The sequence below is a fragment of the Populus nigra genome, chromosome 5 (assembly GCF_951802175.1).
Source record: "Populus nigra chromosome 5, ddPopNigr1.1, whole genome shotgun sequence".
In the NCBI taxonomy this organism is placed as follows: Eukaryota; Viridiplantae; Streptophyta; class Magnoliopsida; order Malpighiales; family Salicaceae; genus Populus; species Populus nigra.
The window spans coordinates 10,144,473-10,154,874 of NC_084856.1; the positions used below are offsets into that span (position 1 = coordinate 10,144,473).

A 10,402-nucleotide genomic window follows, 5' to 3' on the forward strand; every position below is an offset into this window, starting at 1 on the left:
AATAAAAAGTGTGTTATACTGTATGCAAATTAGTTATTCTCTCATTCTTTTAAAAAGAAAGTTATTCTTAGTTCTACGTTTTTAATTTTGAGTTGATATTAAAACAAGGATGCTTTTTTTATAGAAAAATATTAGCTTCGATTTATATTGGAGCGATTTATACAAGTGATCCTAAGAGAAAAAAAAAAGGAAAAAAAGAGGGAAAATCACAAAGCAGAAATAACCCACGGATACCCCCCAAACTAATCCAATTATTTAGCACCCAATTAGGGAGGGATCAGGCTGTCCGGATCAGATGCTTTGAAATCCAAGTCGAAAGACCGCATTGTCCCGTTGTCACTCACCACATCTCCCTCACGTGACTGACCCCACCAAACATTTGAATTCGGACTAGAAGCGCCTTTCCCTTAATTCCACTTCAATAATTTTAATCAATTCCGTTCCCCAACACCATTTCAAAAAACCCACCTCCCCCTCTTCTCCCGTCCTTCCTCCCATGTCTTTCTCTCTAATTATCTAAGCCTCAACAACCCCAAAAAAATTCAAATTCACTGTCTCCTTTCTCAGAAAAATCAAATTTAAAAAATTCATCTCCCTCAGGCAGCTCACAGATCTCAGATCCCTGTTTCGTCAATTAATGCGTTACCGGAAACGTTAGCGTTGATTTAAATCTGTCTCTCACTTTCTCTTATTTTTGTATTTTAATCTGACTTAGGTTTTCAAATTTGGATCTATTTTAGGTTTTTCTACCTGGATCGATTTTGAAAAAAAAACAAGGGATGGAGAGTTCGGAGTGCGTGAGAGTTGCCGTTAATATTCGGCCGTTGATCACACCAGAGCTTCTCATTGGTTGTACAGACATCATCACTGTTGTTCCTGGAGAGCCGCAGGTATTGAATCAGCCTTTCTCTCTTTCAGTTTTAATTTCTTTACATTTAGGTTTCATTTATAAATATAAATTGACAAGAAAAAGGTTATTAAATTATTTTGTCAAATTCATTGTTCGGATGATGATGATGATGAATCAGGTTCAAATCGGCTCGCATTCGTTCACTTATGATTATGTATACGGGAGTACCGCGTCACCTTCTTCAGAGATTTTCAATGATTGCGTTGCTCCACTGGTTGAGGCACTTTTAAATGGCTACAATGCCACCGTCCTTGCCTATGGCCAGGTTTAACTTCGATGTATTTCTTCTTGTTTGTTACAGTCTGTGTATTATGTGTATGATTCTTAACATGTTTGTTAAAAATTAGACTGGTTCGGGGAAAACATATACAATGGGGACCAATTACTCTGGAGAAGGAAGTAATAGTGGAATTATACCAAAAGTAATGGATAATATATTTAAGAGAGTGGAGGCTGCTAATGAATCGTCAGAGTTTTTGATACGGGTTTCATTCATCGAGGTAAAATTATATACTTCAATGCGATAATTCTTTGAATACTTGTTGTAGAACCATGTGCTTATTTTCTGATGCTAAAATGAACAGATATTTAAGGAAGAGGTGTTCGATTTGCTCGACCCCAATTCGGCAGCTTTCTCTAAAGGTGAATGGGTGAATGCGGCAAAGCCTGCAGTGCCTTCTAGAGTTCCAATTCAGATCAGAGAAACAGCAAATGGAGGGATCACACTTGCTGGTGTTACTGAAGCAGAAGTTAGAAATAAAGAGGAGATGGCATCTTATTTGTCACGAGGGTCTTTATCTCGTGCAACTGGCAGTACTAACATGAACAGTCAATCTAGGTGTGGATTTCACCATGTCACTTACTCTAACTTGGTTTTTGTGTTTGTTCTGACATAATGTTGGTTTCAAAGAACTCATGGTTTGAAATTGGTTGATGAATAAGCATCTGCTGACTCTCTCTCTCCTTTTTCACTTGAATATTTCATTTTGTCCAATCCAACTAAACAACTGAACATTTTTAATGCAATTGTTAGCTAATTTTCCCTTTTCTTTATGAATTTTCTCATCTAAAATTCACAATGTAAAACACGTGTTTCATTATTTCCCAGTCGCTCGCATGCTATATTTACAATTACCATGGAGCAAAAGAAAATTTCTTCGTGTCCAATTGGAGTAAATAATGATGATATCGGTGATGACATATTATGTGCAAAACTTCATTTGGTTGACCTTGCTGGATCAGAACGTGCGAAAAGAACAGGTGCAGATGGCATGCGTTTCAAAGAAGGTAGCTCCAATGTTTTTCGTTATAATGCGAGAGCCTTTAAATTTAATAATTCCTAATATGATTCAATGGGCATGATTCGTGCTATTGTAGCTTGCAATGTTTGTTTTATTTTGTTTATCCTGTTACAATTTTACGAGTTTTCCATGTTTTAGGCATCCATATTAATAAGGGTTTGCTGGCCCTTGGAAATGTGATAAGTGCACTGGGGGATGAGAAAAAAAAGAAAGAAGGGGGCCATGTTCCTTATCGCGATAGCAAGTTGACACGCTTGTTACAGGTGCCTTCCTTTCCTTTGCCATCTTGTTAGTTTTAATTAAGCCTCTAATCCTTACACAAAAACTTGTAACTATTTCATGATCCAAATGATTTCTGAATCATGTGGATGAATCATTTATTTCTGAAAAAGCACATAAACATAAACATAAACAAAAGTGGTATATGATGGATGGCTTTCAATTTTTCAAGAGGGATATTTCATTGATTGTGGTGAATGGATGCTCTACATTGTGATTACTTTTAGTTTAAAGTATGACATCTACTCTTGATAGAAGCTTTCTTATTACTGTCGTTGGAATTTGAATTTCTAGGATTCTTTGGGAGGAAACAGCAAAACAGTGATGATTGGTATGTCATTTATCACCTTTATGTATCACAATGCTTAGAGTTTATTTTTGCATTTTAGATTTCTGCCTTCAACAGTTTGTCGTATTTATTATAGCATGTGTTAGCCCTGCTGACACAAATGCGGAGGAGACCTTGAATACATTGAAGTATGCAAATCGTGCTCGTAATATTCAGAACAAAGCAGTGGTAAGTTTTCCTTCTTCACTTGTTTGTTGTGCTTTGTTTTGTTATGGCTATCTTTTCATGCACAGCATTTTTCTACCTTGTTCTTAGGTCAATCGTGATCCGATGGCTGCTCAAATGCAGCAAATGAGAGGCCAAATTGAGCAATTACAGACTGAACTATTATTTTATCGTGGTGATGCAACCATTCCATTCGACGAGCTTCAGGTACGGTTTTGATAAATACCACCATCTGCTCCTTATCTTTTAAATTCTGTTATTTAATGATGTGTTTTCTTAGATTCTCAAACACAAAGTGTCATTGCTTGAAGTGAGTAATGCTGAATTACAACGGGAACTTCAAGAGAGACGACTCACTTGTGAACACTTGAATCAACGTGCTGTTGATGCTCAGGTTATTAAGTTTTCGTGTTTCTGTAATTATTATGCTCTTTGTGATTTTTTTTTCTTTGATTACAATTGAGTCAATAATTCAGGTTGAAAAGGACAAATTGATAATGCAAATTGAATCAGCTCGAAATGGTAAATCCTGGGATGAGATTGACTCCAGTATAAATCAGGTTTGGGTGAATTGATTGTTGCAGATTATTGTCACTTTTGACATATAAAAATCTTTCCCTGACACAGTTTTAAAAGCACTTTCAGGATTATGAATTGGTCAAAATGTATGTGTCAAAAATTCAAGAGTTAGAAGGAGAGTTGTTGCATTTGAAAAACTTGTCCACCTCAAAGCGTAATCAATTTGTTGATTATCTCGATTCGGATGATGAGAGGTTCCGCTCAAAAGATGCTTTACTCCAATCTCTAAATGAGCTTTCATCCAATTCTGACACTAAAGCAGCTGACATTTCAGGTAACGTATAAGAAACTTTAACTCATTTTGTAGTGCATTTGTTAGTTTTCTTATTTTATATTCTTGAAAAAGCCTTTTCTCCATTTTCCTGCTTCATGAAATGAAGACACTCCCTTCGAATAACTTGGTAAAATTGTTGTTTGGTTGATGAATATCTGATTTTAAATGTTGACAATGCTGGTCTCATTTGCGCCAAAACCATGCCCTTTTTTGTCTGGCAGCTTTATGGGTAGGTCACACAACATCATTGATCAGTGAATTTATGCCTTTGATAACTGTTGATGCTCAACATCCTTTTATTTGTCGTTTCTGGTTTTGGCAGTCAACTTTGCATTTTATTTCACGTATGAGATGTAGCTATATATCTAATTGTTGAAAATATTTTCTTTTGATTCAAATGTAGATGAAGTTGAAGATGAGGAAAAAGAGCAAGAGCATTCTTCTCTGCAAGAAAAATTGGACAGGGAGCTGAAAGAATTGGACAGAAAACTAGAACAAAAGGAGGTAAAACCAGCCAGCTCAACTCCTAATTTTTAGTATAAGCGTTCCTTTTCATTCTTGTGTTGTCATTAGATGTACAGCTAAATAATTTTGTGGCTACTGCTGTTTTCTGCTCAATAAAGGAGCTGTCAATTCATGAGATGGAAGAAGATTTTGGACTGCAAAAGTATCATTAATGATCAACCTCATAGAAACGTTAAACCCATGCTAGTTCTGGTTTAAATTAAATGTAGGAACAGTAGTGCATGTGATGTTTTGACTGTCTAGGAGCAGCAGTTTCTTATTTTTATTATAAAATTTGTTGGCATTTTGACCATTGTCCTTCATTTTTTTTTCTTTAAATTTTTGAAGGCTGAAATGAAGCGTTTTACAAGTGTGGATACTTCAGTTCTTAAGCAACATTATGATAAAAAAGTTCAGGACTTAGAACAAGAAAAGAGGCTTTTGCAGGTCAGTGCTTATATGTTCACATGCTATGTTTCAAGTGCTTCAGGGTCATGCTTGTATACCTATCTCCATCTTTGTTGTCAATGCACAGAAAGAGATTGAGGAATTGAGATACAATCTTGCCAATATATCATCTACTTCTGATGACGGTGCTAAAAAATTAAAGGAAGACTATCTTCAAAAGTTGACAGTACTTGAGGCACAGGTGAGTTGGCACAGACCTATACCTGTCAATTGCAATTATTCTTGGTTTCATATTCTGCTTTGCAGGTTGTGGAGTTGAAGAAGAAACAAGATGCTCAAGCTCAATTATTGAGACAAAAACAAAAGAGTGATGAGGCTGCAAGACGACTAAATGAGGAGATTCAGAGAATTAAGACTCAAAAGGTGCGACTGTGATAGACAGAAGGTTTGTTTTTAGTTTATGTTAAGTCAGTTCTTTGAGTTACAATATCCATGCACCTATTTGTTTCCAGGTTCAACTTCAACATAAGATCAAACAAGAGTGTGAGCAATTCAGGTTATGGAAGGCATCAAGGGAAAAGGAAGTTCTTCAGGTACAATAAAGAAAGATATTGTCTGTCCTATAAATGTTTAATGTATGATCTTAAAAAAGCTTTAGATAAAATCATTTTCTTATAAAAGGGGATTGTATTTATCGAAGGTGTAAAAAGGCAACTATACAAAAAGATTTTCCTTTATAACTATTAGACATCCTTTTATTTTCTTTTCCTAGGAAATGTTATTGTTAAAGGAAATTGTATTTATATAGATCCTTGATGATTGCTTGCATGCCTACGTAGATTATTGATGTTGTGAAAACTGATTCTCTTTGGAATGCATTTTTTATTCATTTCCAGCTTAAGAAAGAGGGTAGGAGAAATGAGTACGAGATGCACAAGTTGTTAGCTTTGAATCAGAGGCAGAAAATGGTAATTGCTGTGCACTCAGAAAGCTATATCTAATTTACACAAGTGTTATACTCAGTTTTGGTATTTCAAAACAGGTCCTACAAAGAAAGACAGAAGAAGCTGCCATGGCTACAAAAAGGCTAAAAGAGCTTTTAGAATCAAGAAAGATGTCACGTGAAACTTTCGGTTGGTAGATTTACTACTTCCTGCCTTCTTTTTTGTTTTCTATATATAATATTTTGTTGAAAATTTTCTATCCTATACAGGTGTTGGAAATGGCAATGGCCCTGGAGTTCAGGTACTACTGTTAGTCTTGAGACAAAGAATTATGCATTTTGAATGTACATAAATAAATACGCTTTGGTTAGTTGTTTAGTTGTTTTTCTAAGATTTGGTTCTAACAATCTATATTCAACGTGAAGGCCCTAATGCAGGCAATTGAGCATGAACTTGAAGTCACATTACGGGTACATGAAGTACGTTCTGAGTACGAGCATCAAATGCAAGTGTGAGTAGTGATTTTGCATCTTGACTTCATGCATAGTTTGTAAAAATCTTCAAATGCTGTTCCGTTTATTTATTTTCTGTGAAAAATATCTGTATCTTCATCAGCATGTAGTTAGAGGATGTACTTGATTTGTTACCTTGATTATTTTTCTATGCATTATCTAAATGAAAGGAATCTTTGAGACTGTCTTTTAATGCCGTTTCGACAATAGCTAATTCAAGTAATCTTCTTGCTATTTCAGGAGAGCTAGAATGGCCAATGAAATGGCAAAGTTAAAGGAAGAAGGAGAGATACTAAAACAAACTAATTCAAGGTGATTCCTTTTTTTCCTTCTTGACTTTCCTTAATGGCCCCTTATGACCTTGTGTTAATATAATCATTTTCAGGCAGCTAACAATTAGATTCTTTGCTTTAATAATGCAGTATTTGCCCCCCAACAATGTCTCCTGGAGCTAGAAATTCGAGGATTTTTGCTCTTGAAAACATGCTTGCTGCTTCTTCTAGCACATTGGTTTCCATGGCATCACAATTGTCTGAAGCAGAAGAGCGTGAACGGGGCTTTAGTGGAAGGGGACGTTGGAATCATGTTCGGTCACTTGCTGATGCAAAAAATGTGATGAATTATCTGTTCAATATAGCATCCTCCACTAGGTAAATGTTTTTTTACCAGAGAAGTCAATTATTTGGACTGGCTAGTTTCTTTTCACCTTGGTGTTACATGTTGTCTGCAATAGATTTATCTGAAATTTTCCTACTTTTCTAGGTGCTTGTTGCGAGATAAAGAAGTTGCCTGTAGAGAAAAGGATACGGAAATAAGAGATCTGAAGGAAAAAGTGGTGAAACTTCGTAGTCTAGCGAGGCATCTTGAAATCCAGAAGACAGAACTTATTCATCAAGTGAAGTCAGAGGTTAGTTATTACCTTTTCTTTTAACCTGGTTTAGAGTTGCACAAAGACAGATTCAACTAGAAAAGTGGATTAAATTTCTCAATATCAGCTTTGCTTACTTACTGTCTTTAGTATGCATTCATATGTAGTGTAAGTTGAAGACAATTGCAGGTCATCAAATATTGTTGTGGTTTACGTTATCCATTGTATCTTGTTTGAATCTAGCACTTTGGATTTTAGAAATTTGCTAAATGTTTCTAACTTCAAAATTGTCTTCCAGCTTCCTACTTCTATTTGTTGAACTGACATTCTCAATTTGTTGAATATTGAATGATTTTAATTAACAGAGTTCAGCCTTGAAAAAATACTCCATCAAAAGTGAGGCCGGTTCTGAAGAATATAAGCGTGACATGCATAGACAGGTACATTTACAGATATAAGCTTGTATTACTGGATTGTCTTATAAATGAATTGTTAGCTATTCCCAAACCTCATAAACCTTTTTATTTGTTTGTTTTTGTTTATTCAGGTGCAACAGAGCACCCCCATCATATTGGATGATATGGATACATCTGAATCAGAACATTCAGATAATAATATGACAGATGATGAATGGGTACAATCAGAGAAAGAGGCGACAGATGATGAATGGGTAATGTCAGGGAAACGGCGAGGAAAGAAAAGAAATTCCAAAACCAAAAGCCGTTCAAGTACAGGAGATATCCATGATCAAGAAAACTGCAAATCAGATTGTTCTGGTGAGGCAGCAACTACTGTTCAAGCATGTTGTGCTTGTAGTAAATACTCTTTATGCAAGACATCCAAGTGCCAATGCCGAGCATCTGGGGGTTTTTGTGGGATATCATGTGGCTGTATGCCAAATAAATGTTCTAATAGAGGAGCTATCGAGATAAATGATTCGACACTTGGATCTAATGAAACAGAGAAGAATCAGGTCCTTGTTTCTCAGGGTGCAATGCTGCTACAAAGTGCCCTAGTTGAGAAGCCTGTGGAAACAAATGACGATAGTGTGGTTAGAAGGAAGCCTCTATCAGACATAGGCAATACAGTGGTATGTTCGTTTTGGAGTAAATCAAGTAGTGATTCTTAGTTCTGCAAATACATTGATGCAAATTGCCTTTTCTTTTTAGGTCAAGTTCATGATCAAGTCTCAATCTTGATTAACTCAGGTTTTTGTCTTTTTTCTCTAATGAGTTTTAATTCATATAACCTTCAGGCCAAATCCAATGCACCAAAGGCAAACCAGAGAAAGAAATGGCGGAAATCAGTAATTCAGCTTGTTCCTGTTCCCCCACCCAGCACAAAATCAGAAAACACTGAAGCCGCCCCCCAAAAGGCCGTGGGATCAGCTGCACCAAATGGTGTAAGTGAAGCAGATAGTAGTGTAATTGAGGCAGAAATTCCTCTGAAGCTGCCGAGGGCTATGCGATCAGCTGCACCAAATGGTGGCATCCTTTTGAGAGAGAGGAATGCTGATCAAGCAGAAGAATCAGTAAATAAGGAGGCTGTTGTGCTTCCTACAAGAAGCAGCCCCGCCCGCCCGAAAAGAAAATCTGATGAGAAAGAGAACTATGGCCGCTAACTTCAGCTTGTATTCCATTACCTCCATCAAAGAGCCATTACTAACCATTATGCTTATTTTCTTTTTTTGGCTGGATTTGTTTGGGAAAATGGAGTTGGAGATGTAACTCTGAGTATGATCAGTTGGTACTCGACTGTTTGCTCGGTTGTGCAGGAAGATTGTGTAGTTGATTTCTTTCTAGAAATCAAACAATACAGTTAGATTAGGACTTCGTCATATCTGTCTCTCCAATGTGGTGCTAGATTCCTAATTGTTTTGTACGAACTCTATTGATATTGATACGGATGGATTCTGTGGCCCATTGAATAGTAAGCATGAAATTTAATTTAAAAAAAAACAAATAGGTGATCAAGACACCGTCAACCGTATTTTTTTATTTAAATAAGATTTGCCCTGCTTAACAGATAATCATTTGCTACCAATGGTGAATTCTTTCGCATTTTCAATTGAAAATTGAGGTAATTGAATTTGCAAAGCTGCTCTTTTTTCCTGCCAAACCACTCCAGGGACTAGACCTTGGGTTGTGGGCTAGGCTGAAGACGGAGTAGCATCAGTCAACTTCCTTTCTTTTACCATTTTTAAAAAGTATGCCGCACCATGAAAAGGATTGAATAAAGGAACTTTCGAATATTTGATCATCTCAGTCGTGTCGTGTCGATATCAATAGTAATTTATTATTTTAATGAATTATTTTTTTGAATAGAAGAAAGTTATGTAAACACTTACTCAAAATTTTACTTATCAGATTCTATTGTGTCTTCCACAAATTTTTTTAAAGAATTCGCCATGATATATCTGATCCATGCATAATATCATGATGAATTCCAAAATACTGGGAATTCAAGGGATTTACTTGTCTATGTCTTTTTTCATTTGATCTTTTAGATCTCGAACTTGACTTGACCTCGACGGTTATGCTATGAATTTACTTGTTTATGTCTTCTTTCATTCGATTTTTTAGGTCCCGAACTCGACTTGACCTCGACGAATATGCATGCTATGATGCTGTAAAAAATATTGTACTACAATCATACATCTTTTCTTTTTAAATATTTGATGATGCTCGTTGAATTTTAAACCATGAAATTCAACTAAATGGACAAAATCTTTGGCAGATTATAAAAATTATAAAAATTATGGCACCTGTTTCTGTTTTCAAATTTTCAAAAATAAAAATATAAAATTTGTTTGTTTGGACGCTTTTCTTCGTTGAAAAAGCAAAACCAACAACTATTTGTTATAATTTTTGAAAAGCATTTTGATATTTTTGACACCTCATTGTTGGTTTTTTATTCTTTTATGTTTTGAAAAGCAAAGGAGTTTTCTGATTATGTTTTAAATTTATTTGTTTGTTTGTTTTAAACGGATTTAATTCTAAAAGATCTTTTAATCTAAATCATTCGAAATTCGGTACATAATATCAAGAATCCTAATTTTGTTTCTTAGGTTTTTTATTCAATGTATGTATTTTCATAAATCCATAAAAAGTTCTCATGTTTCATACAACTCTAAACATATATAAATTTTATTTATTTATTTTGGGTTCAAGGGATTTTTACATAATCCTATGTAATAAATATACTTTGATGATTTCAAATAATTATAGTTATTAAACCTGATTTAGAAGTTGATTTAGTCAAGGGCCCGTAGTCAAGGGCCCGTGTCTCAAGTCACACAAGTTAACCTGG

At 35.4% G+C, this 10,402-nt stretch overlaps 1 protein-coding gene across 2 annotated transcripts; it reads left to right on the forward strand.

Moving 5' to 3' along the window:
• Positions 1 to 434: 434 nt before the first annotated feature.
• On the forward strand, positions 435 to 9,020 carry LOC133695140 (kinesin-like protein KIN-4C). Of its 2 annotated transcripts, XM_062116981.1 has the most exons (28): positions 435 to 653; positions 741 to 890; positions 1,029 to 1,175; positions 1,258 to 1,410; positions 1,495 to 1,748; positions 2,019 to 2,197; positions 2,350 to 2,474; positions 2,785 to 2,821; positions 2,916 to 3,007; positions 3,095 to 3,211; positions 3,285 to 3,398; positions 3,481 to 3,564; positions 3,650 to 3,857; positions 4,261 to 4,361; positions 4,710 to 4,808; positions 4,897 to 5,010; positions 5,076 to 5,192; positions 5,282 to 5,362; positions 5,666 to 5,737; positions 5,812 to 5,902; positions 5,983 to 6,014; positions 6,139 to 6,224; positions 6,466 to 6,537; positions 6,648 to 6,875; positions 6,988 to 7,132; positions 7,459 to 7,533; positions 7,641 to 8,183; positions 8,349 to 9,020. In XM_062116981.1, the coding sequence occupies exons 2-28, from the start codon at positions 780 to 782 to the stop codon at positions 8,712 to 8,714; spliced, it is 3,843 nt and encodes a 1,280-aa protein (XP_061972965.1). In that variant the 5' UTR covers positions 435 to 653; positions 741 to 779; the 3' UTR covers positions 8,715 to 9,020. The 2 variants fall into 2 exon arrangements, with proteins under 2 accessions (XP_061972965.1, XP_061972964.1); XM_062116980.1 differs by having other exon boundaries at positions 435 to 890.
• Positions 9,021 to 10,402: the final 1,382 nt, after the last annotated feature.

Bases quoted from the DNA above. Each gene is read 5' to 3' on its own strand.
- LOC133695140 (XM_062116980.1), top strand. From the start codon at position 780: ATGGAGAGTTCGGAGTGCGTGAGAGTTGCCGTTAATATTCGGCCGTTG. The intron at 5,738-5,811 runs GTAATTGCTGTG...ATTTCAAAACAG, and splicing joins TGAATCAGAGGCAGAAAATG to GTCCTACAAAGAAAGACAGA. The intron at 6,225-6,465 runs GTGAGTAGTGAT...TTGCTATTTCAG, and splicing joins TACGAGCATCAAATGCAAGT to GAGAGCTAGAATGGCCAATG.